Source organism: Passer domesticus, chromosome 6 (assembly GCF_036417665.1).
Source record: "Passer domesticus isolate bPasDom1 chromosome 6, bPasDom1.hap1, whole genome shotgun sequence".
Taxonomy (NCBI): domain Eukaryota; kingdom Metazoa; phylum Chordata; class Aves; order Passeriformes; family Passeridae; genus Passer; species Passer domesticus.
In genome coordinates this window covers 37328864-37355845 of record NC_087479.1, presented here as the reverse complement: position 1 = coordinate 37355845, position 26982 = coordinate 37328864, and the positions used below count along the sequence as shown (strand labels likewise).

Below are 26982 nucleotides of genomic sequence, written 5' to 3'. Positions count from 1 at the left end.
GATACAGTGATATGACACTTGTAACTGCACTAGACGTTGGATTTTGTAATCTTAAAAAGGCAGAGCTTATTATTAACTAGGAATACACTTTTTTAAAAAATATAGAAAGTCTGTTGAGATCACAGTATTTAGTCCTTGCAGATAGTCTGCATAGGTCTTTGGCAGGACATACAAGTCATAGGACAGTAAGGCTTACTTTATATTTAGCAATAGCTCCTCTCTTCCAAATGCCTATCTGCATAAATGAACTAACAAACCATCTGTACTGGAAATAGTCTTTACATTACTGTCAGCTTTGGGGCAGTATGTAGCACTTCCCTAACAGCATATATTAATTTATGCTGGTTTTGGAGCAGCAGAGAAGTAATTTGAAGCCCTCATACTGCAATTTTCTGGGTAGGAGTCTCCCCAGAACAGAAGGCTTAGTTTTTCTCTTTCAATAAAGTATTCTGCAAGTTTTGGTGGCCAGAAATGCTCAGGATCTTCATAGCTCTCTCATCTTAAAGACAGACACCAGGCCTCCAGGTATATCTTAAAAACGGTACCAGATATTTGCAAATTTTGCCCAAATGCCATCTCTCACTAAAGAGCAGAGCAAAATTCTGCCTGCTAAATCAGTGCAATGGCCCAGCTGAGCTCAGAAAAAGGATTATAAACATTTTTACAGTGGCATGCTCTGAATGACAGGGTGCTGATCTCAAACTGACACAAACTGCAGTTCCTGACTGCACCAGTTTCTTCTTGCTCTGAATAGAGGCAGCAAAGCTACACATGCATGGTGTCTCTGTTCCTTGCTGGCTGTTTAGAAAGATTGAGTGACCAGGCACAAAGCCCAGAAGAGAGAGCTGATTTTTGCAATATTATACACATATTTTGCAAGCCAGACCACAAACTGCTTATCACATTTTTTATGCTATATATAAAAATATTCATAATTAATCCATGTTAAAATAGAGTATAAAGCTTCTAAAGAAGGAAAATAGCCCCTTCAGGCATCTCATAGCAGTGACACTGATCCCTCCATTTCTGAAATTAAAAAATGAGCTTCTTTGCATAGATTTTGCAGTAGTCTCTTGAGTTCAAGCTTCCTTTTTTGCCCTGATCCTTCAGTTTATGAGAGTGACCTTGATAGCAGAGATTGATACCTTGAATCTGAAGATACAGGGGTAGAAACAAAGGCACCTGGTGAGACATGACATTTCCAAAGCTTAAATCTCAGGGATAGTAACCTTCATTTTCCCTTCTCCAGATCTCTTTCATCTCCAGGCTTTTTTCATATGTTTTGGCTTCAGGTACCAGCAGAATTCTGATGGTATGGCAGGTGGGAAGATGTATATGCATGTGCCTTCCAATTTGAAAGCCTGAATTCAACTGGGGCTACATATCCTCAGAGACAACTTCATCTCTTAAAGGTGGAAGGGCCAATTAGCCAGTCCTTGGGACTGCTGGCAGCTGTAGCAAAACAGCAATCAGGATTGGTTTAGCTGAAATAAATCACAGTTTATTCAACATCAAAAACAGAGTGAGTGTGGAATTGAAAATAAATTCATGAAGCTGTTCAGGCAGCACCAAAGTCCAGTGGGAATTAGATATATTTAATAAATAAAAGCAAGCATTTAGACTGGGATGGCAGACAAATCTGACAGGCTGAGGTCTGCCAGGTCTTTGTTTTCTGTCCATGCCTGACTCAGCTTTTGGATATGATGCTCTTACTCCTGGGCTGTGTGGCTTGCCAAGCTGACACTTTTCTGGTGCACAGCCTCACCCTGCTGTCTGTACAAATGGGGGCCCCATCTTCTGAAAATTGTCAACCTTTTTTCTTACTGAATGGGGATGCTTCTTCATGCTGCCCTGTGATACACTAAAGCCCATTTCTTCTATCTCCCTTCATGTTGCCTTTCACTAGAATGTTTAACAGTCCTTACAAATAGAAATTTGGCACAAATATGAAGTTCATTTCCAGTCTCTCAGTGCACAGTTTTCTGGCTTGGCACATTTCCCTTCTAACCACAACACCTCACCATGCCCCAGCACCCATTCCATAGCATATTTAAGAGTCACTAAAGCCATCTAGACAAACAGGTATGAGCTGACAATAAAGAACACTTTTAATATCTCTCTTGCTCTATAGATCTTGTGTGTATGTCACAGGCACTCCTTATGGATTCTTTTTGGTTCCTTTCTGTGTCCTAGATGTGACCCACTCCCTGCAATCTTATCCTCCAGAGATGTCCCATTGCACCACTTGCAGAAAGGAAATTGAGTATTTTAAATATGCATTCTCATGTGGTTTATAAACCTGTATTGTAGTCCCTTCCACTGTGCATCTCACAGCTCCTCTCCAGGTCTGAGAGAAGTAAAAGCCAGACTATTTTGGGTGTATCTATTGGATGCAGCCAAACAAATGCCATTTCTGCTAGGAGGGGCAGGACAAGGCACATGTATCTGTAGCTACAGTGGCAGTCACTGCACTGCAGTGGCAGCCAGAGACAGGTGAGGCCAAGGGAGTTTGTTAATTGTCTCTCATGGACATCTTGCACCCCCAAGAATAGGTAGGCTTCTCAACATGGCATCAGCCGAGACTTCTGCAATGCAATGAATATCCTAGAATTCAGATTTACTAGAACCCAATACTTTATGAAAATCCAAGTTTTGGGTTTGGTTTTTTTTGGGTTTTTTTTTTTGTTTTTTTTTGCTTTATGCATTCACACACACCAAGCACCATTCTCTGCTCTACAGTCATTCTAAACAATCTCTTATGCAGCCCGAGTACCTTGAACCTGGAGTGGCATTTTCCAGCGTGCCTGAAAAAGCAGCAAGCATGTTGTGACACGAGTTGAAGTACAAGTATTAAAGTGAAGGCTGATGCTTCAAGAGTGTTCACTTGCCTGTTTGTAAGATTTTTATGAAAGATTTAAAATATATGCTGCTCTCACGCACACAGAGAGAAATGGATCAAATGGGATGAGCATCACGAGAGTATAATGAAACATGAAGCAAACATGCCAAGGTAAGATGGTGCAGTACACCAGTCCTGATCAGCAGGAGAGCCAATCTTGACTGCATGCACTGAGCACAGGATGCAAGCAGGAGGAAGAAATGTTGACAGGGCAGGGAGTTTGCAGGAGGCTGCAGTTGTGAGGGAAAGCCTGTGCAGGAGGCACATGAAACCACAGGAGAGGCTCAGGCCGCAAGGAGGGTGGGAAGGGGCAGGAGCAGCTGGGTGCTTCCATTTCCACTGCCACCCACTCCTCCGAGAATAAGGAGGTGCAGGAGGGCAGCAGGGCGGGGTGCGGGGCTGCCCCAGAGCTCCGTCCCGACAGCGCTGCCCCCTGTTCCCGGTGCGCAGGTCCAGCGATCAGGGAGAGGAGTGGGGCATCGTCGGGCTGCTCCGTGAGGGAGCGCTTCCACGGAGCTGCCTTCCTCCTCCTCCTCCTCCTGCCCCTTCGGCTGCTGCTGCTGCCGGGCCGCGTCCCGCCGCCAGCCCGGGCGAACTGCGGGCGCTGGGGAAGAGCGGGAGAAGCGGCCGAGGCTGAGCTGCGGGCGGCGGAGGCGTGAAGCGGAGCTGAGGGGGGCTGGCCGCCGGCGGGGGTGCAGCCGGGGCGGGCAGGGCGCTCCCGGGGATGGGGAGCGAGGCTCACCCCGAGAAGAAGACAAGAGAGGGCACCCCGGAAGGGTAGGGGTTGCGAGGTCGTATCCCGGGAAGGGGGCATACCCGGCAGCTCCCAGACGCCGGCAGAAGCGCGCCGGGAGCCGCCGGGCAGCCGCCTGCCCACCTGGGGGGGCCGGGAGCGGCCGGGGCACCCCCCCACTCCGCCTCGTCTTTCTCTCCTCCCCTCCGCCGCCTCCTTCCCTCCCTCCCTGCCCGCCTGCCTGGGATGGTGGAGGGAGTCGGGAGCACCCGGCAGGGCGGCCCTGGGCGCGGGGGCGGCTCGCCCCAGCCCCGGCCGCGGCGCGGGGCGCGGCCCGCGGGGGGCTCCGCCGTCTCGGGGTCCCGCAGCCCCCGCCGCCGCCGCAGCTGCCGGTGATGGCCAAGGATGTCCTCGGAGGGGGAAGCCGAGGCGGCTGCTGAGAGCGGGCCGGGCAGCACCCCCGCGCCGGGGGCCGCCGCCGCCGAGCGGGAGGAGGTGAGCGGCGGCGGGGGCGTCCGCCCCGGGCCGGGGGAGACTGGAGGGGCAAAGGCGGCACGGGGTGCAGGGCGGAGGGGTGGGGGCAGCCGCGGCGGAGGAGGGTGCCCCGGCCGGGGGTGTTTGCGAGGCGCGGAGAAGCGAGGAGCGCAGCCACAGCCCCGCCGGTACCTGCAGCCGCGGTGCGCTGCGCTGCTGCCCCGCCGCGCCCGGCCGGGCCCGCGGCCGCTGCCGGCGGGGTTTCACCGACGGGCCCCGGCACACAGCCCTGCCCGGCTGCCGGGCTCGGGGCGGCGGCTGGGCCAGCGGCGCTGCGCCGGAACGATGCAGCGGGGGCGAAAGGGGGCCTGCCCAGTGGAAGTTTGGGCAAATGAGCCCCTTGGGGCTTGGCCTAGGAGAGCCTGCCTCTTCCCTGGCACTTGTGAAATGGTCAGGGACGCTGCAGCTCTGCGAGGCGCTGGTGGAGGTGGCCGGAGGGGCGCAAGGAGCATGAGAACGGGCTTGCGGTCCGGAGCTCTGTGGCTTTCAGGTGTCTGGGGCAACAGAGGAGGTCATACCTCTCCTTTTCCCTGAGGGCCTAGGCACTCCTGCTGCCTCATCTGCAACAGAAATCAGTGGAGAAACTATAACGTAATATGTTTCTTCAGATCATCTGTGAAGCACTTACTGTGGCCTTGCACATCATAGAGAGGGAATAATGGATGTGTCTGAGTGTTGGCACAGAATCCTGAGCCACGAGGTACTGGCCAGACAGAACTGCAGGCCTGTGTGACAGTAGGTGACAATGTGTGTGTGCTGTCCTGCACACCTGGACCAGCAAGCTGTCCTGTTTTAAAAATATCTGTGATTTTCTTCTGCCCTTAATGTAGCCTTTGCTTCCAACAGTTTTGACAGGTCTGCCATTTATGTCATGTAATCCGTGTGCGGTTCATGAAAGTGAGTGAACTTTCTTCATAATATGGAGTTAAAAGCGAATGTACATGCTCCTAGGAATGCAGAGAGCAGCCTTGAAACAGGCTTAGAGAAGAGAAAATTGAAAACAGAAGTGAAAGCAGCCCTGGAACATTGCTGTGTGCACTTAGTCTGCTTAAAGCTTTTGTTAGTAGGTCCCATGGCTCATCAACAGTCACATAATGCTGTAGTCAAAATCCAGTCGCCTCAACAAAGCCTATGTGAAGCTGCAGGATACTTAACTGAAAACCAAACAGCAATTGAAACTACCTATAACTGAAAATTGGCTTTGCAGCTCAGGTTGAAAAAACTGTCATCCATGGGTGAAAATTAGGGTTTTCTCCTGTTTGATTGCTTTTTAAACACCTGCGACACAGTTCACCATGAAGAGCTGTGGCTGGATCCAGGATACAGCTGTTGTTCCAGCAGTAGAGCACACCAATGTAATTACAGCCCTGCAGATGATCAATAGATATTTAATGCTGGAAGGGAGTTTTTAGTTTATTTGGTCTAGGACCAGAAGCTACTGAAGGCTTTCTAATGTATTAAGTCCACCATAAAAACATCTAAGCCATTTGTAGAAAGAAAGCACTTGATCTCTCTGCTAAGCACTATCTGTATCTTGCTTCTTTCATCAGTTCTTCTTCTGTTCCAACAGAAACATTTGCACATTTCAGTCTATATCTCAAATGCCTGTGATATCTTAACACTGCAGTCCTACAGTGTTGGTCTTTCCTCGTGCCTTCACCTTCACCATGTAAATAGTCTTTTTGCACCTGGGCCTGCAGTTGCATGTAAATTCCCTGTATTGGTATGAAATGGGCATTTCATGGGCTCTTCTGTTAAGTCTCATCATTTATGGATTTCACTTAGATCAAATGCATGGACCTAAATGGTAACAATGACTGAAAATTGCCTTTATTGGGTATTAAATCAATACAACCCTGAACTAGTAACAGAGAATGTGTCTGAACAGAGAATGTGTCTGAAGTCTAAGTTTTTATTTTTGAATGAAGGACGTGCAAAGGTGCAGCTGCAGAGCAGGAAGGAGAGCAGCAGTTCAGTTGTCTGCCTTGGCCCTTGTCCTCCTCTGCCAAGGACCACATGCGTTTCCCGCTGACTTTGCTGAATGTCAGAGCAAGCCCTCAGATTACCTGACAATGTTCTGATTTGGGTTTTTTTTCTAATTAAACATTAATTGCTTGAGCCGAATGACTTGGAACAGATGTGCTTTTGTTATTAGTGTAGGATTCTACCATTCCACCAACTCTTGTCAAGAGGAATCAAGATCTTTCAGGGGAGAGTATGCAAAGGATTCCTTTTTCCAAATGTTTCAGCAGTTATTGCTGAACATTGATTCTCTGGAGATACTTGACTTTGCTTTCCCCTCTGAAATAACAGAACCTGCTGCTCTGAACTGCCCTGGTTAAATAGTAGGCTGGCTGCTTTTCTTGTTACTGTGACAGCCTATACCTACACCAAAGAGTTGATAGTGACTTTTGTTAATTTCTGCCAGTTTATAACTCAATTGGGAAATGGTCTTAAATATGTAAATCTTTAAAAATTAGTTGGAAATCAAGAGGGGTTTTTTTGGAAAACAAAGCTGCTGAGTAGAAACATCATTTTTTGTTTCCAAAGCCAAGTAATCACTGAAGAAAGCTGAAAGCAGCAGCCACTTGACATTTTGAAATATGTATTTGTCTTGTCTGTACTGGCAAAGTCAAACAGCAGTTGTCCATGCCTGTTTTTATCTTCTCTTCTATATTTAAAAACTTAAATTGGGTATGACATAATGTAATCAGTTAAGCTATTTAAATAAAAGGGAAAACCTCATGGGTTCCTGAAACCCAGAGTCATTGGCTTTCTGACGGAAATTTTACAGAAAAGAGAGGCCACTTAAAACTGCTTCATTTGCCTCACACTGTGGCAAAATGCAGCAGGGGCTAATTTGTAAAGTGCTACTTGTGGTCACAACAATGCCAAAGGGGTGTTTCAAGTTAAGAAACCATAGGTAGTGCTTGTTTGCAGGCTACAGCTTTACAGGCTGTCAGGTCAAGAGGATTGCTGGGACCTTTCCTCTTCAGTGTGCCCATGGAGAGACACCTTCCTTCTGCTTGGGGCATTGACCCAATTTAGTTATCCAGCTTTTTTATCCTTTTCTCCCAACATTTCTTTAATTTGTCAAGGCTTATTTTATGGCATTGAAAACACGAGGCATACAGCCCTTACTAACAGACCAGTTAGCTTTAAATTGTCCCCATCTATGGGCTGAGTTGTACCTAGGTGGATGAGAGGTTAAACAAAAGCTGCTGAGATACCATTGTATCAATCTCCAGAGAGGGGCTATTTCCTTGTAAACCTCCCCTTCCAAAAGCTGCCTAGGGCGCTCACACAACAGACACTGTCCAGAGAAGGGTAGGAAAAGAGTGAGACATGACTCCTAGGAAAACTCTCTTTCTTCTCCTTGGCTGTTCCAAACCTCATGGAAAAACCTGCTCAGCTAATCCCCTGAATGATAGGTGCTGGTTAGCCTGGTGGAAGGCTGTCACCATCCCAGGTGAGCATGATTGACCAAACAGTTATCTTTTTAAGGCTCAGTGCATGATATTCCCCCTCTTGAATGAAAGTCAAATAGGACAGGCCCCTCTCTTCCCTTCCTGCCCTTGGTCTATTCAGCAGACCTAAACCAAAGAGTGCGCCTCATTCCTTGTTCCAAATTATTTCCCTCGTAGAGACAAAGGAAAAAGTCCGTCAGGAGTGGCAGTATTTTTCTATGATCCTGCAGTTTCAGGCAGTATTTGCATTGCAGATTCTGTCATAAGAAAATCCAAGCTGAACCATTGCATCTTTTTTCTGCTTTTGTTCTTTTTGTTGTCCCACTTTATCTTCTGATCACATGTCTGTTCTTGGTGCCTTGGAGTTGGCTGTCTTCTCTGCACTTCACATGAGAAACTGTCAGGAATTTAAAAAAAATACCAAATGAATGTGTCTGAGCTCTGAAGGGCAGCCTGGTCTCCAGTGGTGTGGGCCACTACAGGCAGAGTCTTCTGCTTCTCACCACCGTGGCTGAGAATGAAGTTAATTGCTCCTTCAGGATGAGGTTTCCAACCCCTCCAGCAGGGGAATTTTCTCAGTGAAGCTCTAGACTGTAGCAACTGTGGAGCTCATGGAATTCTGCTACTGGAGGGTTACAAGGACAATTTAGGCAAATGGCTGTTAAATGTGTAGATGTCACGTCACACGTCATGGGGAAGGGACAGACTAAGTGACTTGGTGGTAAGTCCCCTTCAGACTTGGTTTCTAATGCTGTTCGTTCAGGTGGGCAGACAGTCACCTGATACTGGTGGAAAAGCAATGGGTCTACACACTTTTTGGAAGACCCAAATACTCTCCTTGTTCTACCTTTCTCACTTCAGAGACCCCAGAGGATGAGCTCCCCCAAGAAGTGAAGTGTGGATACCGGGGATGCTTTGCAATCAGTGCAAGCCATTGCAAGAGTGAGGTAGGAGGTATCTTCTCCCTGGGAATGCAGCACTTCACTTCCTTTCATCTGTTTCTATAACTTGGAAGAAAATAGCTTGGATCATGGCCAGTGAGCAGGGACTTTGTGGAAACAGAGAGTAAAAGGAGTAAAGTATCCCCAAGTAATCCACAGTGAGTAGGGCTTGTTTCTCCATGTATCCTAACACATTGTCATAAGTGACACCAAAAGTAATGGCTGATGAGCTATCACCAGCACTGTGGGGCCCTTCTGTTGTTACAGTGACACTGTTGTGACACAGCAGATAAGGCTGTGTCTGAGTTTTCACAAGTTGTACTTTTTGGACAAAGTGTGGTTAAGTAGTTAATTAGTTTTTAAGTTCTAATAATGGAAAATGTAGTTCACTTTCAGACTCCAATCATTCATTGTGCTCCTCAGAGCTTAAGACCTCTAAAGTTAAAAATAGCATGTAGTGAAACTTTTCGAGGTCACAGTTGCTGTAACAGTTCTGTTAACTCCCCAAAACTCCAACGGGGCAGCTTCATTTCAGCAGCACTCTGCAGGGAGCCAGCCGTGTGTTACAGCGAGGACGCTGCTGCGGTGGAGCCGGACAGGTCTGCCAGCAGCACCACGCCGGGGGACAGGGCTTGAGGTGCCTTTGACAGGCACCTGTGCCAAGTCCTCCCTGAGCACTGGCTGCTCTGCCCACAGCACATCTCTCCTGCAGTAAAAGCAGGGAAGAAAAGTGCCTGAAACAGGCATGACAGATGACAAGTGGGAAGGACGGGCGAGCCTGGCTGCGCGTGGCACAGGAGGCTGGCAGCCTTCCCAGGGTGGAGTTAAGGTTGTGGAGCAGTGTCTGATGTAGCTGGCAGCCTCTCTCAAGGTGCCATGCATGCCACTGGGAGAGGATGAGGGGGCTCACATTCCCTAAAGGGTGTGAATTTTGGCCTCTGTGGTTTTACATCAGGTGAATAATGCGCAGAGAATCCCAACTCGCACACAGCATAGTTCCTATACAGATGAGGTGTTGCACATCCCAGTGCGGCATTCAGCCACCAGAGACCTTGTTCAGGAAAGATTGGTAGTACTGGGCCTCAGGGAAGATGGGCTGGAAACAGCCACCAGCTGGTGAGAGCAGGGGCTGGCAAGGTAGGAGATGACAGCAAAGGGCAAAGAGCAGGTCATGAAGGGTCACTCCTGGAGGGAAACCAAGGTAGGTAATTGAGGTGACTGCCAATGAGGAGTCTGAATAACGTGACATTACCAGGGAAGAGAGTGGGATCAGTCAGACTTCTGCAAGTCATGGCTTTGGGAGAGAAGTGATTTGTGGTGATGGATTTATGGCTGAAGGCCTTCTTCATACTTGTGTGATTGATTGCCCTTAGGAGCAGGCCCAGGAATTGTGGAGCACAGCCGCAGGAACAACGTGCCATCTCCCCCACCCTGCAATGGGCAGAGGGAGCACAGAGCACCGTGGAGGCTGGGGTGGTAGTAGAGTCTGCCAGTAGAGTCCTGCCAGCATTAGGGTCCCTCTAAACATCAAAAATAAAGAGAACAGCTCCCTCCTGGTTTCCTAGAGGTGAGGTGGCCAGGCGGAACCTGGTAGAAGAGGAGTGTAGTGAGGGCATGTGCTGAAAGGGTGGGGATGACAGCCTGTCTTCAGGGCTGGGGTGTTCCATGGCTCTCTGCAGGGCCAGGGCAAGGAGCTAAATCCTCTGCTTCCCACCAGCTGGCACTCAGAGTGGCACGGTGCAACAGCTCACATGCAGATGAGGTACCTTCCTGGAGTGTGCTGCTGCAATGCTCATGTGAAATCACTTTATAAGTGCTATTTTTTCAGTGTCTTCAGGAGGTGTAAGAAGGTGTGCTGACAGCATGCCATGGGTCAAAGTCAAAGCAAGAAATAAAAGCCAGGTGTCCTGGTTCTCCGGATTCCTTTTAACCATTAGGTTTTTAAATGAATTTTCAGTGAAGTTTTCACCTGCTGTGCTGTCACATATTGCTGCAGAATGTGTCACAGAGAAGCAAGAGGGAGAGAGAAATGATATTTATAATGAAAACTTGTTTCTCCCAGGGAAGCATTAGCTGCTGGGATACTCCCTTATCTCAACTGGAGCACCATTATAAAAACCTGACACGCTGGGTCACAGCTGTGTTCAGCAAGGTGCAGAGATGGGGAAACACTCCCCAAATCTGACAGAGCAGCTGAAGCCTGAGTAGTGGCTGGGTGTTATTGTGAGGGATGCTCAGCTCAGCAGCACGAAGGACCTGGCATGGCTGCAGCAGCCCAGCACTGTGGGGCTGGCACTGCCTCTGCTCAGGTGTGGCTGAAGGGCTCCGGCTGGGAAGTCACACATGGGAAAGCTGGAAGTTGACAGTTCAAATCACAGAGCCATGTTGTTCTGGTTTAGCTAGATAAAAGGATGGCCTTGCAAATAAGTGAGGATAAAAATAAAACACCATGATTCTGGGCACACCTTAATTCACAGATCCCTTTGAAAGACTTACTCAGACTTCACAGGAGCTCAGATCAGTCCTGGATCATATTTCTCCCGAGGAGCTGTTTGTATATCCTTCATTTAAATCTCAAGGTGTTCCTTTAGACTGAGCAAGGATTAAAAGGGATTCATAGTAATGAACTATTTTTCTCCTTTATGACAGAGGCATTCAATGAATAAGCTGCAAACTAGAGAACTGGTGTGGAACTAACACCTCTCTGGCTTCTTCCTCACAAAGATGTCTTTACTGGCTCTCTGCTTTTTCCCTCAGGGACACTGGTCCCTAGCTGTTGTCCAGCTTGGCTTCAGATCAGTCCCTCACTTCCCCATGTTGAGGCAGGACACAAGACCTGTGGCAGTGGTGAGAACACTAAGGCACAGGACATGCTCCACAAGGATGAGGAGAGCACCAGGAACCTGGGAGCGAGAAGGAACGAGCTTCCGTACACCGCTGGACTGTGGCACTAGGATCCCCTGCTGCAGGCTGACGGTGTGCACAGCACAGGAGAGCACATCTGCTGGAGCACAGCCAGCCTCCTCTCCCTCCTTGCTCCTCTCTCACCCCTGGGGAGCTGCATCTCCTGGGTAAAGGTGGGAGCAAAGCAAGCATTGCAGGGTTCCTGTTGAACCCAGATGAGACTTTGTCAAGCAGAGGCTGGCACATAGCTACTCTCCCCTTCTCCCTTCCCTGCTGTCCCCATCCCTCAAGAACTGAAGACTGGTCCCACTGTCCCTTCTGTTTTCCCTTGGCTGGTGTCAGTTTTCCCTTTATCTCAGCAAAGGCACTGCATGGACACCAGTGCACCAGTCAGCAAGCTGCTCCTGGCTGATCCCTGGGGCCGTGGTACTTTGGTGCTGCTGGCAGCATGCCAGGGTGCAGGGAGCTGGTCTGGCTTTCACAGGCTGGAGCACACTGCTGAGGATTGCTCCACTCTGCAGCCACAGGACAAACAGACGGATGGATGCTGCCATCAGCCCTTTTTCAGTCTGTCCCTGCGGTGTGGGACAAGGGCACCTGCCTGGGCAGCTCTGTGCAGCGTGGCTGGCTCTGGTGGGGGACAGGAGGCTGCCTAGGCATGAGGCAGGCTGCAAAATACCCAGTGACACAGCCACCTATGGCTCATGTCCTTTGCTTGGCCTTACTAATCCAACAGTGGCTGGGAACTGCATCCCAGGAGCTTTCTTGTGGTTGTGTGATGTTTTTATCAGTTAACTGATAAGTGTTGAGAAAAGCCATTTAGTTATGCCTGTAAAATTTACCCCGTGTCTACTGGAAACCACCAATATTCAGAGCAGGGGAGTAGGTAATATGAGCTAAGTACGGTGGGTCTTAAGGTGTAGGAAAAAGAGCTGTCCTTGGAGTTACTCTCTTGCTCTGAGGCAGCTTGAATCTCAGCTTTCTTTTCTTGATGAACTCATACCCAGCATTGGCATTACTGAGAAAAATCCTCTGCCTCCAAATATGCTCTTTTTATTGGTACAGAGTCAAAAGCCAGTGGCAGCAACATCAGCAATTCGGGGGGAAGGCAGTAATTTTGTTAGTGCAGCATTTTGGTGATCTTGTGAAAGGCTGCCACAAAAATAGCCCTGATTTCTATTTTGTAAATCGTGACCATTTTGTTGCTAGGATTCCTTGGCACTGAAGATGCAACTGCACAGTTTTTCTTAGAGCAGCGTGAGGAAGCATCACTTACAGACGTCTTTAGGGCCAAATTCTTCATGACAATCACATATGCACCCTTGTATTGTACTGAGTTGCTTTTCCATCCTGCTGTAATGAGCAGCATATATGTTGGCAGGGATCCAAATAGCTTTTCTTTCTGGGATTTCTTTTATTTCTGCTTGAAGAACTCAGATGTATCCTGCAGGACCTAATCCTGAATCTGACATTTTACAGTACTGTAGGCTCCTCCTTCTGTCCTGACCTCTGCTTTCCTCCTCTTCAGATGCTGCTTGAATTCATGAGGATGATTAGTATGTGAAAGAACAGACTGTCTTTGTATGGTATTTCAGGGGCATCCTGCCATCTGAAATTCAGGTGGATCAGCAAGATTTGTGTCTTTTCATAGTTCTGACTTGTCCTGCAATAGGCTCTGCTGCAGAAAGGATTTAACGCTAACATTTTGTGCACCTGCCTACCCTGAGGTGTTCCCCCTGACAGCTCCCTTGATGGAAGGAGGAGATTATGTCTCCACAGGGATTTAAATCATGAGAAACCAGACAATCCCTGCTCACCACAGGAGGGCAGTTGCCAGCGCCTGAGTCAGTGACGCTACAAACACGTGGAGTGCATGATGCAGGTTCTTATTTTCAAACCTAGTAACAGCATTTCTGCTGCACACTGACATCATGGCCCCTGCCTGCAGGAACTTTTTATTCTCACAGGAGTTCTGTGGCAGATGAGCAAATAGATGTGCAGCAACCAGTCTACGTGTTCAAGGACTGGAGGGAGATTATCTTTGATGCAAAATGGCTTTTTCTTGGTTGCCTTCTATCCCTTGTATTTCCCTTTCTGTGCTACTGGCTCAGCAGGAGCTAGGGGTAATGGGCTTCTTGCCGTTCAAGACGGATGGCAGGAGGCATTTTGTTTCAGGCTCCCTGGGAGGGGATTGATGAGATGGCTATTGTAATATCTCCCTTTCTCCTTACCAGGCCTTATTACTGATACCCCATGTGGTGCCAGGATTGGGTCACATGGTGGAGGAGCCCACTGTTACGCCAAGGTCTGGGTTAGCACAGCCTGTCGGGCTCCTTCTCACTGTACCAATGAGCATCTGACCTGGGAGTTAATTTATCCCTGGAAAGCAGTGAGAGTTTGCACTTCTCCTGCAGTTGTCATCTCCCTGGTCACCCCAGACTTCTTAGGCTGGTCTTTCACCAGGATCACCTAAGCAGCTGGAAGATGATAGCTGCACCCATATCTGTGGGTGTTTGGGGACAGTGGATAGAAATCTCCTTGTTCTTGCATCATCCCTGTCCACTGCAGAAGTGTTGAACCGTTCTCAGCACCAGAGGCTGGTCCTGGTGTAAGGGCTCTCCTCACAGAGAGAGAGACACAGCCTAGGGCTTGTCTAGCAAGGACTCAACGGTCCTCTCTGTGTTATATCCTGCCATCAGGAGGTGGAACATCCTCCCCTGCCCTGTCTTGACCAAGACTGAGGAGTCTGTGATAGTTAAAGACAAAATTCTGCTTTCATTCAGACTCTGGCCACTACCTGCTAAAGTGTATGACTTGTGGTTATTGATTACTCTTTCCGTCTCAAGTATCTCATTGGGATATATTAATCACAAGCATAAATCCACAGGGCCAAATTCAGTTATGGCTGATGTTAATTTATCCACCATTTTTTCTCCTTTCTTAGCTGGTTTTATCTCTTTTTTTGCAGTCCTCTGTCAGTGTTTCCCCCATTCCTTTTTCCTCATGGTCAGGAAGATTATTCTTGATAAATAAGAGGAAAAAAAATAGAAGATTAACTCTTAGCTTACATGAGTAATCACAAGATGTGGGGTTGTTTTGTTGTTGAAGACAGCCAAGTCACCTTGTAGTCCCAAAGCCAGGTTTTGGCAGAGAGCAGGAGCATGCTGTGATGCCACATCCTGCCAAGACACAGCTGCAGCATCAGCCCTGCAGTATGCTCTCACCTCCTTGGAAATCTCTGGTTCAATTTAGCACAGTCTTATCCTTCCCCCGAGGCTGTGGGGAGGAGAGAGGGGCATAGATCTGTTTCTGGAGAAGTTTCCAGCAGTGAGAAAGCAGCCATTCAGGAGTACCTGCTTTCCAGGCAGGATGCTTTGGTGCTGTCAGGCTCGGTGCTGCCTCCATTGATCTTCACCCAGGTCCTTTCTCTGGGCATGATTCCCTCCTGCCCCTGCCCAGGCTGGCTGGTCTCTATCCTCACCTCCCAGCACCCTCCCCCCTGCCTCAGTGGCACATTTGGAGCATGTCCTGGCTATCCTTTTCCCTCTTTCACTTCTTCCCACTTTCTGTGTTTCCCCCTCATTTATTTAATTCCATTCAGGACACGTCTTTGCTGCCTTCTGTTTTCTCTCACTCTTTCATTTTAGAGATTATAGCATTTTCCTTCAGCAAATTTGCAGCTCTTGAGGTCAGCCATCAAGGACAAACGCATGTGGGATTTAAAAGAATGGGAAATGCTTTTGACATGATTTCCCCAAAGGAGAATTTTAATGCTTTTGAAATTGGAGAACACAGGTACCTGTCTGTGAACCAGGCACAGACAGTCAAGCTTGGGCTCTAACTGTCCACAAAACAAACAGAATAAGCTCATGCTGTGGCAGCATATTTTCTGCTTATACAGCTCATGCTGGAGTTTTCAAGGAGACTGAAGAATAAAGTCTGACAGAAGAGGAAAAAGTCCTTTTATCAATAGACACATATGAAGAAATAACAGGGATGAGTCAAAATTATAGATCAAATGTTTAAAAAATGTGACTCCAAGATAATTTGGTCTATTTCCTTTAGACATCACAGGCTATTTCTTCCCCTTCTATTGATGTCAGTTTGGCAACTTTTAGTTCAAAATTATTGTGCTGGTCACAATTGGCAGGGGGAAAAAAAAAAGGTTTTTTCAAAATTGGCAGGGGAAAATAAACCAAGGGTTTTTTCGGTGTCACTGTAACTATTTGCATGCCATGAGCACTACTGAGGCAGCTAGAGTGAGAGATGCTTCAAGCCCACACTGCTACACAGCTACTTCTGGGGTAAAATACAGCTACTGATGAAGGTCATACATGGCAATCTAGGTGATAATGTGCTCTACTGAAGCTTTGGGAGGTTTTCTCTTAGTATTGCAGAGCTGCTCATGGAATTATTCCTGGCAGTGAACACTGGAAATGTGAGGAGCACCTCAGTGTCCACATAATGCTTACAGCCTTGTTTTTGTGATTGGCACTTAGCTGTGTGAAAACAGTTGTCTTGTATAAGTTGATGGGGTATTTAGCTGTTAGACTGGCAGAGTTCTGCAGGAATAATTACCAGATTTGACACTATTCACTGGAATTGGGCACTGCTGGTAGCATTTACAGTTGGCACAAACATTAGCAAGCAGGTCTATAATGATGAGATGAGCACAATTCTGTTTAGAGATCTCCTTAATTTGATAATTTAGTTACTCAATCCAAAGCCAAATCTGATGTTACACATTTCAGGGTGGAGAGCACAGCCAACCTTTCAGCTGGTCTAAAAGAGAGTGACTCAAAAAATATCTGGGAGCCAAGTGAGTGAGAGGTTGAACATGAGCTCCTGGGACGTTGCTGGACGTAAATATCTTAATGCAACCCTTGAAGACAGTAAAAAGGGGGAATGAGTGGGACTGGAAGGTGATTTTATTTCTTGGTAGGATGCCAGTGAAATAAGTGCTGAAGTCCTGTATTTACTTGCAAGATACAGACTTAAGAAGGATCTCAAGGTGCTGAAGAGAGAACAGAGCACTAGAAAGAGGTAGAGAGTGAAATGAAGGACTTGAAGACTTTGGCTCCTTTAAATTGTCAAAAAGAAAGCTGAGAGATGTCATAATTAGAATGGAGAAGTCTCTTCTGGGTGAGAAGGCACTCATATAAAAAAAGTCTTTCATCACTTGGAGAATGGGCATTCTCCTGCCATGAATGGGGGCTGAAGCGAGACAAAATTACAAAGGCAATAGAAGTTCAACACCAGAACAAATTTCAAAAGGAATTGCAGGCTCTTCATTTATTTTAGGCTATAAGTTAAAACAGTGTAAGTATGGAAGATGAGCTTTTACCAGCCACTGGTTTCTGGGCTGTCCATAGGATGGCAGAATGAAGTTGCATTGCCTGTGAGACACAGGAGATATGAGAAGAAGGCATAGTGCCTCCCAGTCTTAAAGTGTAAATGTAAATTGGGTTGTAATCTAAGCTGAACCTTCCTGACCCAACATAACCTTGCAAAGTTGGTAGGGGAAGTTTCTGTGACTGCCTGTAAGGGCTGAAGAACTGTCTGGTTGTTTATTCTCTAGTAAGAATCCCTGCCACTAGTGGATGGCTGGTGGCTGAGTCCTGCTCAGTCCACACTTGTTTCCAGAGGCCAGCAAAAGCAGTGAGCCAACACTGGCAAAACAGAGTCACCAGTGTTTCAGGTTAGGCACTCAAAAACCCGGGCTGGTGGAATCAGTCTGGGCTTCTCTGAGTGTGGCCCTTCCTCCTCCTGCTAAGTGGGGAACTCCTTTAGAGGAACAGGGATAGCCAGACCACCTTGGCTTCTGCCTTGAGGAATTGATTCATTCTACATATCCATCGAGAGAAAGGGGACCTAGAACCGTGAACACAATTTTCTTTCCCAGAAATGTGTTGTTCTCATTCTTTAGCATCAGCGTTACATTTTGAAGATTCCTTTTAAGGAAAAGTCAGGGTTTGAGAGAAAGTTGTTTTTTTTTTTCATTCTTGGCCACCCCCAGTGCAGTCACTTTCAGGTTCAGTTAGGGTGGTTACCAGGTACAATTTACCTACTGGTGTCCTAAATCTGGTCACTTGTGAGGAGTCACGCGATGGGTCAGAGAGCCAAAACACTGACCACCAGGCCTTTGCTCCTGCCACCAGAGCACACTCGGCTCCTGATGTTAAGCAGGGGATGTGCCAGGCTGTGCACGCCTCCTTGACTCTCTCTCTCCACCTCTTTACGCTAGGCAAGATTAACAGCCCAAATCTGCACTCTCCTGTAACACAGAGCACGTCTGAGTGGTTTCAATTATGGTTGCTGCAGCCAGAACCTGACCTGCCTGCTGTTGAGCCAGGAGGAGCTGGGTGGGTATGCCTGTGCAAAGGAGGCTTCACCTCAGCCCTTGCAAACATGCGTTTGATCTTGGGCATCTGCCATCAGACAGTGCCTTTGAAGGCAATTGCCCTTTCAGCCATTGCCTGGATGTTTTATCATTTGCAAGCTGAGTTTCTTAAAGAAGAAATAATTGAAATGTTGCCCGCCTGGAAACTCCTGTCTCCTACAGGTGTCGGTTGAAATTCCAGTTCTCCATCAACAGTTAGGGATTTCCAGATTATTTTCTATGGCCACAAATTAAATAGCATCTATCATTTTAGCGTCTCAGAGTGCTCCACACCACCAGAGAGCAAATAAACCATATGGAGCTGACTGAGTGGTACACAGCCTTTGCTCTGTCTGAGCTTTCTAGAAATGATGAGCCAGAAAAATCAAACACAGAGCAGTGCTGTGAGGCTGACTGACTGCCTGGGGCTAGGGACAGCTCAGGGCAGGCTGTCCCTAAACCTTGTCACTCTCCACAAGGTTCGCAACACAGACACCCACAGCCCTCCCCACTCATGTCACCTCTCACTCATGGCATTTTCTTCATTCATGCTGACATCTACTAAAGAATTTGGAAAATATTTTTTGGTTACTGTTTCTAAGTGTGAAAGAGTTAAGTGAATTTTGGCATGTGATTATGGATAGTTTCGGTAAGAGTTACCAGGAGTTTCCGATCCAGTCAGGTGCAATGAGAAGGGAGGCCTCTGAAAGCAGTTCAGCAGCATGCCAGAGACTAGCAAGATGTTATTAACAGCATGTGTATTTAACACAGCTTGAAATTCATAAACAGTGATACTGACAGCTCAGCTGTGCTGCTTCATGGCATTCCATTCATAACAGGGATTTTTACCATTTGTACTGTCATCAGAGTTGGTTGGGACCTTTGGGGTGAAACATTTGATTTGACAAATCCATTCCCCTTCGCAATATGTGTTTGTAGAATCACAGAACAGTTTGTGTTGGAAGTGACCTTCAAAGCTCCTGTCATTCCAGCCCCCTTCCATGGGCAGGGACATGTTGCACTAGACCAGGTTGCTCAAAGCCTGTCCAGCCTGGTCTTGAACACTTCCAATGATGGGGCATCCACAACTTCTCTGGGCAACTTGTGCCTCATTTAATCTGTCATGGTGTTTCTCAGGTCAATGCTGGAAGCAAAGCCCCCCACAAGCAGGAAAGGGAGGACATATCCCTTGGTTTGGGTTAGAGAACCAAGCCCTGTAGTTCTAGCTTGCAGACAAAGTGCCCGACAACTAAGCTTCCATCTATTCTACTCTCTGTTTGGCTCTGGCTTTCTGTCAGGCTCTCTGTCTTTTCTTTCTTCATTTATTTCTTTATGTTTCTCTATTAAGATTTTCTAGGGGTTATGCTTTTATTCCACATGAAAACAACACAGATGCCACAGCATTCCTCAAAGAATGCAACTCCTGTTCACTGGCTAGCCCAAGTTATCATGGAAATTATTAGTTTCCTTAAGCATTTATTGTACTCATCCAGAAATACAAGCTTACCCTGTTTCAATTCGAAACATTATGCACGGAAAGGAGAAAATTCCACGCAGTACCACAAACATAATTCTTGTAAGAAGGTGGTATGTTAATTAATAAAGTCTGAGAGCCACGGGTTTAACATATTAATGAATTTGTTGTGCAGAGAGAGATGAAAAGATATATTTCCCTATTAGATTTTGGAGTGTCTGAACCTTTATTGTAGTTATGTTCTATTTCATGTCTTTCTTACTAACATTCTAATAGTGTTTCTAATAGCATAATTGTGTTAGATAATCAGTTCAGAGAAGGAGAAATAGGGGGTTATAGGCCAGATGAACATGGTCAGAGCTTGAAACAGGCAGGACAGCTGTGGAGATAGACCCTGGAAGAGAGATCTTTTTTATGACTGAGGACCTGCAGAGACTGGGCTTTGCTTAGGAACAACAGCAGGAGCAACACAGTGGGTCAGAAAAGCCAGGTGAAAGAACTTGTGTTTTTTACTGAAGGGTTTTGAATATGAAGGCCCCACTGAACTGGACTGGTAGGTGTGTGAATCAGATCTGGCAGTGGGCTCTATGGATGCATGTCTTCCCTAATCCAAGGAGGAGAGAAGCTGCCTTTTTTGCAGGCTGCTGTGAGAATAGTGGAGAAAATCTGTTTTGGGCTGATCCAGCTCTTTCAGTGGGTTGAAGACCATTTTTGAAGTGCCTCCAGAGGATGCATACAGAAATGTCATCTTGGACTTGCAAACCTCTGAGCTACTGCCAACCCAGCTGGGTGCTGCTCTAGGACTGGTGGAACCAGAGCTATCTCATCCCCCAAAGGGGAGATGGCATTTCATGGAGATAAGCACATTAGGAGGCATTTGCCCACTCTGATATGGCTTTTGATAGCCCTAAGCAGCAGGGCTGGTTCAACCACCCCTTGGGCAGAAGCCACCCTGTGGGTTGTAGGTTGGACCACAGAGAAGTTGTTAGTCAAAGCAAGTGAGATAAAGGGAAGGTGGGATTGCAGTGCCTTTGGCAAATAGTGCCTTGTCTGCCATGGGACAGCCTTGTCACCTGGCTGTGCCCAGGGCTGGGCTGACAGTGCTTCCAACAAGTCATAGAAGAAAATGGTGTTCCTGGAGCTGCATGGACGACTTAAGCACTCACATTAAAACTGACTGCTGGGCATTTTTTGGTGGGTCCGCTGGCACTGTTCACTCTGTAAACCATAAGTGATTTTAAATGAGAGGTAGCTGCAGAAGCCTGAATGAGAACACAAATTCATGTGTTGGGATATTGTCTTGCTGTTCTTCTGCACAGTGTCAGGGCCTGAAGTAGAGAGATCTTAATGGTTAAAGTTTTCTTCAGCTCAGAAAACCTTCAGGGGAGGAAAAAAAAAAGGATACATCTTCATTACACTTTATGTTTTTGCATTACTATAGAAGTTAAAAACTCTAGTTTCGTGTTAAGAAGAGACAAAGAATAGAAGTTAGTAATTTCCAGTGGGTTTCCCGTGAGTCAGGAGAGCCTGGGGCTCTGACCTGGTCCAGTGTACAGCGGGGGCAGAAGCCTACATTGAGGCAATAACCACACTGAGACTGAGCAGTGGGCATTTGACAAGAGAGTTTCAAGAGCTGAAACTCTCTGTGACTGCACACGGGCTGCACGTAGGGGATTCACTCCCAAAATTTCTCTAGTTACTTTTTAGCTGATTTAGGGACTGCCTGAAGCTACCTTGTGGCTTTCCTCTAAGTTTCATGCAAAAGGCTAATACAAACAGCCTTATTCTTACCTGTACTAAGTTTTTTTTACTGCCCTACCTACAGAAGTTATGTACTCTGTACTTTATAACCCACTTAGCTTCTCTACATTTGTTTTAGCTGCTGTAAAGAGAATACAGAATAATTATTCTTTATACTGACATGTATAAAAGTTTTGGGATAAGAATATAAAATGTTTTACAGATTCCTTCTGGATGCATAAGGAAGAATCAAGGCCAGATTCTGCCCTAAGTCCCTGCAAGTGTATGCTGGTGTAACTTCTTAAAATCAACAAAATTACTCTGCACTTACACAGTGTCAGATTAAAACAAAAATGAAATCAAAACCAAACCCCATGAAATTTAGTTTTGCAGTATTCACAGCAAGTCATAAAACCCTCTGTGGTTACTTAGAAGTGGTTCTCTGTCTCAGGAAAAAAAAAGCAAAGCAGTATTAAATCTGACCCTACAGCCCTGCAAAGTTAGATGCCAATATTTCCATCTTGTTGAGAAGATAGCAAACTCCTCTTTCCAGTGGCACCATGCTATTATTTCCTGAGTTACAAGATGCTGCTTCTTAAATTCCTTGCTGGTTCAAGATCACTTCAGTCCTAACCACTGTAGGTCCAAGATAAGCTTTACTGTGGGAGAAATTTATCTGTGGAGAAAGAAAGAGAAGACATTTCCTGAAGCTAGCATCTGTTGGCATCTACAGAGCAGTTTGATGCATTAGAGGTGGGCCCTTGGGAGAAGGAGTAACAGCGTGCTTCTATTTTTGCATGAAATCAGGCTCGGCAGAGGGCATGATGATGCATGAGTATCAGTGTGTATCTGCTTTCTCACTGTCATTTCCTCAGTTAGGAGAGAGGCAGAGGGTGGCAGTAACCAAAGGGAAGTGAACAGCCCTCCTCATTACCTGCTAGGGCAGTGGGGATCTTTCTTCATGCACTCTCTACAGACAGACAGCTGCCTGCCAGTGGTGTAACTCATGCTGCCACTGCTCTTTGCAGGGACACGACTCTGTTGAAGCTGCTTGGCTCCATTTGGCATTTTTCTTTATAGCTGAACATTGCATGACAATGCAGCTGATTCACTGCACCAGGGCTGGGGTAAGGACTGCAATTGTGCCCTCTCAGGGGGCGAAGTGGGAGCACAGGAGTGTGAACCCAGCTCTGCTCCCAGCCTGACTTTTAGGACTTGAAAGAGGGGGGTGTGCTGTTTTAAATATTCACGCATACACCCTTAGCTTCAACACTGAAGCTTGCAAGTATTTTAGGTCAGAGCTGGTGTAACCAGCCTGAAGCAGTGCTGCATCGTGCTGTAATCTTGACAATTTTTTCAACGAAATGTGCTTGAATCTAGTCATTTTCCTGATGGCTCATCTCCAAGAAAATGGTGTCGATCATTTGGTAGGTTTCAGGGTTGGATGTGAGTCAGCTCTGAGTCAGGCAGCAGCTTTAGCTTCGTGAAGTGCTGGTCCTCCTGTGCTGGCACAACTGTGGGGCCGCAGCTCTGCGACAGACACTGCTCCTGAGCCTCCCCAACAGCAGCATGTGGGAACTTAAGCATGGGCCACTTGCAAAGCAAAGGGGCAATTCCACAGCCCCACACTTTTGGCTGTTCACCTGCTCAGCACTTCGACCTTTGAAGATGGCAGGGTGTGTAAGTGATGCTGGCAGCAGGCAGGGAGAAGGAGATGGGGACCTGTCTTGCTCCCTGCAGAGGTGCCCATCTGACCAGGGTGCAGGCACAGCGTGTCACTGCTGCACAAACAACTTCCCTCCCCAGAGCCAGAAGGAAGCAAGGAAAGAGCTTTGTCCAGAGCCCTCTGTCCCTGGCAGGGTGTTTCTGTTTATATTGACATTTTTATTAAGTAGGGTGGTGTCCCAGTTCTCAGGCAGTCAAGAGAAAAGCCAGACACAGCCTTGATGGCAAGCAGCCACTGTGTGCGTTGTGCAAAGCAGCGTGACTGACGGGTTCCTCGCTCTCTCTTTGTCTTTCTCTCCCCTTGCACGGTGTGATTGAAGCAACGCCCCGTGAAACAGTCCCTGAGCGCTTGCATGTGCCGAGAGTCCCACTGGAAATGCCTCCTCCTCTCCATCCTCATGTATGGCTGCCTGGGTGCAGTGGCCTGGTGTCAGCTGGCCAGAGTCACCAAGCTCAGCTTCGACAGCTCCTTCAAGGGCAAGTCTATGATCTACCATGACAGCCCGTGCTCGGACGGCTACGTTTATATCCCGCTGGCCTTCCTCTCCATGCTGTACGTGGTGTACCTGGTGGAGTGCTGGCACTGCCACGTCAAGAGGGAGCTGCAATACAAGGCAGACGTGGACAGTGTGTATGAGTGCATCAACCGCATGCAGCAAGCCACTCCGTGCATATGGTGGAAGGCCATCAGCTACCACTTCGTACGGCGCACCCGGCAGGTGACCCGGTACCGCAACGGTGATGCCTACACCACCACACAGGTCTACCATGAGAGGGTCAACACACACGTGGCTGAAGCTGAGTTTGACTACTCCCACTGTGGATACAAGGACATCTCCAAAGAGCTCCTGGGCTTGGAGAGCTATACAGCCACCAAGCTGAGGTTCACCAAGTGCTTCAGCTTTGCCAACATTGAGTCTGAGAACTCTTACCTGACTCAGAGAGCTCATTTCTTCACGGAGATCGAGGGGCTAGATGACTACATGGAGGTGAGGGAAGGCATGCAGCTCAAAAATGTGGATTTTAAAGAGCTTATGATGGCCTACGGAGACCCGGATCACCTCCCGTGGTACGTGTCCCATTATGCTTTCTGGGTGGCAGCCATCCTCATGATCTCGTGGCCTCTCAGGGTACTCATAGAGTACCGGACTGCCTATGTCCATTACCACGTGGAGAAGCTGCTGGGCCTGGAATACACGGCGCCCACGACGGCGGAGGAGCCCTTGTACCGGTACCGCATGCCCCGGGACAGCACGCAGGACAGCACCGAGCTGGAGTGGCACATCTGCACCAACCGGCAGCTGATCCCCAGCTACTCGGAGGCCATGCTCATGGACCTGGCCAGCTCCCCGGCCTACAACAGCTACACGGTGTGTCGCTACGGAGAAACAGCCCACGGCTGTGAACGCTGCAACCGCGCCTCCAGCACCTCCTCCATCTTCTCACGCCACGCTTTCCACAGCTGCAGCGGCAACTCCCGCCTCTCCCTCAACACCAGCCGCTTCTCCCTCTGCCGCATCCATGGCTCCCACAGGACAGGCCTCTGGAGGAGCCGCAGCAGCAGCATCGCAGAGCGGGGCTGCCAGGATGAGCAGTGCTGCTCCTACTCCAGCCAGCTGGCTGTCAACGAGAACCCCCCCACCTACCACGACGCCCGATTCTTCCCCGTCCTGATCGTGCACAGGCCGGAGGGGCAGGACAGGCGGCATTTCTACATCAGGCGTTCCTCCTGCCTAGAAACCTCTCTGTGACAGGCCTCCAGGGTTAGCTGGCTCCTCTGCTCTGGGACAGGGATTGCAGAGGTGACACCCGTGGGGAGCCTGCAAGTGTCAGTCTCTACAGCAGGATGAGTTTCAGCTCTTCCCCCTGCCATTGCAAGAGGACATAGAGACTCTGACCAACACCTAACCTCATTTCCAAGATTTTCTCTCCCTCCACCCGGTCTCCCATGTCTTTCATTCCCCATTCCTCTCACTCTTCTACTCCTCACCCTTCCACTGCTCCTCGATTCCCTGCCTCTCCTCCCATCCCACCCTCATTCTTTTTTTTTTTGCATTTCAGTCACAGCATTTGGTTGTTGTGGCTGCTGGAGGATTTTAAATGCTTGTGCTTTGCCAGTACCTTTGCCCTCCTGGATGCTTTGCAAGGTAAGAACCTTAGATAGAGCAAGGCACAAGGCACACAGCCAGCCAGAGTCAAGTCAGAAGGAGAATTCAGATCTGCAGGTGCTGAGTCACCTCCTGCAAACTCCAAACGAGGTGCTTTTTTTAAAATTTTATTTTCCCCAGTATTTTTTCCTCTTCATTTGTCACTCCTTCTCTCCTTTGTTCATGTTCTTCTCCTCTCACTTTACCCTCATCTTCCCTATTTTTCAGTTCTCTCACTCCTGCTTTACTGTTTTTCTGGAGTTTTGCCAGTAAGGATATTTTTTGGGGTGTAATTATCTTCCATTGGGCAAAAGTAAGGTTTTCATGGCACAAATGTCACTGACTGCTCACACAGCCACAAATGAAGGCCCTGAGAAGTGCTGAGGACTTTCTTTGAGGAGCAGTGATGTACACCAATATAGCAAAATGCTCTTTACTCACACTGCCCTGCCTGGTCTGCAGCAGAGACGCTGCTGCATTTCCAGCTGTAGTTTACCTTGTCCAGCTCCACCCCTGATAGCAATCATCGAGAGCCATAATGTAGATTAGTGCCCTGTTAATGCCACTATTTTTAGGACAGTAGGCCTGGTTTGTGGTTGCTTCATTCCTTCGACTTGAGCGCAGCAGCACAGGCTTGACAAGGGGAGAGGGGCTGGAGAGGGAAAGGTAAATATGGTATTACCTCCCACAGAGAGTCTGGAGCTGCTAGGAAGCTCTTCCACCCACAGCGTCTATTACAACAGTTGTAGGACTGCCTACATTACCTTTCAGCTTTCTGTGTGCCCTGAGGAGGGCTTTTGGTCTGTAGCCCACTTCACCTTCCCAGGCAAGATGTGGTGCCACCCCAGCCCCAGGCAGAGAGCACAGCTGGGAGCCAGCCCCACTGGCCACTCCTGCTGGGGCTCCAGGCTCTTCCTGCAAGGCTTCCCCTGGAGCAGGTGTAGCACCTCCCAGAATTAGTGCCAGCCTCTCCAAATCCAGAAGGTGTCTGGTCCTGACAGAGTGTGCCACTGCACTCTGGGCTGTGGGCTCTGCCCCCTGGCCTGGCCCCTCCGAGAGCCAGGGGCTGGTCCAAAAACCTTGTGGCCACACTGAGAACCCACCGGAGACCTCTCACCTGCCAAACCTCCGTCCCACAAGGGATGGTTGTATGCTCAGCAAGCTCCATACCCTTTTGTCACATAGCTGGTGGAGATTATTATCCACTCTGACTCACAGGAGAATGCAATACGATCGCAATACGTATGGTCACTTTCAAAACCAGTGTTGTCTCACCCTACCTTACAAGTAGGTAAGAAACTGAGCCCTGAGAGGGGCTGGCAACAAGTGCTTCCTCCCAAGTCCATTTTGTGTGTATCAACACGTAATATGAAATTTGTAAAGTCATATTGATATGTGTAGATTATATGTAACTCTGCATACTTATATGGTGATTTCTTACGGCATTGACTGTTGCACCATGTTAAATACATTTGGGTTTTGTTTGATGACTCTGTTTTGTTGTGCTGTGTTTATTTCAACTCCAGAAATGGAAACATTGGCAATAACTGGTTAACCTACTGCAAATGATGGCACCATCAGAAGGGTTTTTAAAATTCTTATGAGTTGATCTTTTTTAATGTAAATACTTCATGTGTGATTTATGTGACATTTTCATTCTGACAGCTTGGCATTTATCACAAAAGGCAGATAACACATATGATGTGTTAGTTTATCACCTCTAAAAAAAAATAACCATCCCAGACATGTGGAGGAACAATGTTTGGGCTTGGGATGATGATTATGATTGAGCTGGGGCCAAACTGGATAACCTTGAAACTCAGAGAAAAATCCAAATTTAAATCCACCAATGTGACCCAATCCTAGTTTCCCTCGTCTACATCATGCCACCTGCCATACCCAGGCAGAGCTGGGAGAGTTTGGGAACTAGGAAAGGATCAGGGCAGAACTCAAGCTCAGACTCATGCCTGATATCCTGGTATTCTGAAGACAAAGTAAATGCAAGTCTGTAATAGAGTTCCCTGTCCTTCTCTGTATTC

At 47.8% G+C, this 26982-nt stretch overlaps 1 protein-coding gene and 1 long non-coding RNA gene across 3 annotated transcripts; both read left to right on the top strand.

The window, feature by feature from the left end:
* The first annotated feature begins 3411 nt into the window (after positions 1-3411).
* LOC135303173 (transmembrane protein 151B-like) lies at positions 3412-26438 on the top strand. Of its 2 annotated transcripts, none has more exons than XM_064424625.1 (2): positions 3412-3676; positions 23117-26438. In XM_064424625.1, the coding sequence occupies exon 2, from the start codon at positions 23150-23152 to the stop codon at positions 24545-24547; it is 1398 nt and encodes a 465-aa protein (XP_064280695.1). In that variant the 5' UTR covers positions 3412-3676; positions 23117-23149; the 3' UTR covers positions 24548-26438. The 2 variants fall into 2 exon arrangements, with proteins under 2 accessions (XP_064280695.1, XP_064280694.1); XM_064424624.1 differs by having other exon boundaries at positions 3579-4127.
* On the top strand, positions 4895-8726 carry LOC135303174 (uncharacterized). The gene is made up of 2 exons (XR_010364670.1): positions 4895-5021; positions 8495-8726. It is a non-coding gene; the product is annotated as an uncharacterized LOC135303174 (long non-coding RNA).
* Positions 26439-26982: the final 544 nt, after the last annotated feature.

What these genes read in the sequence shown, in the direction of transcription:
- LOC135303173 (XM_064424624.1), top strand. Translation starts at nt 4,038, where the DNA reads ATGTCCTCGGAGGGGGAAGCCGAGGCGGCTGCTGAGAGCGGGCCGGGC. An exon ending in CCGCCGCCGAGCGGGAGGAG is followed by an intron (nt 4,128 to 23,116) that starts GTGAGCGGCGGC and finishes GTGTGATTGAAG; the next exon opens with CAACGCCCCGTGAAACAGTC.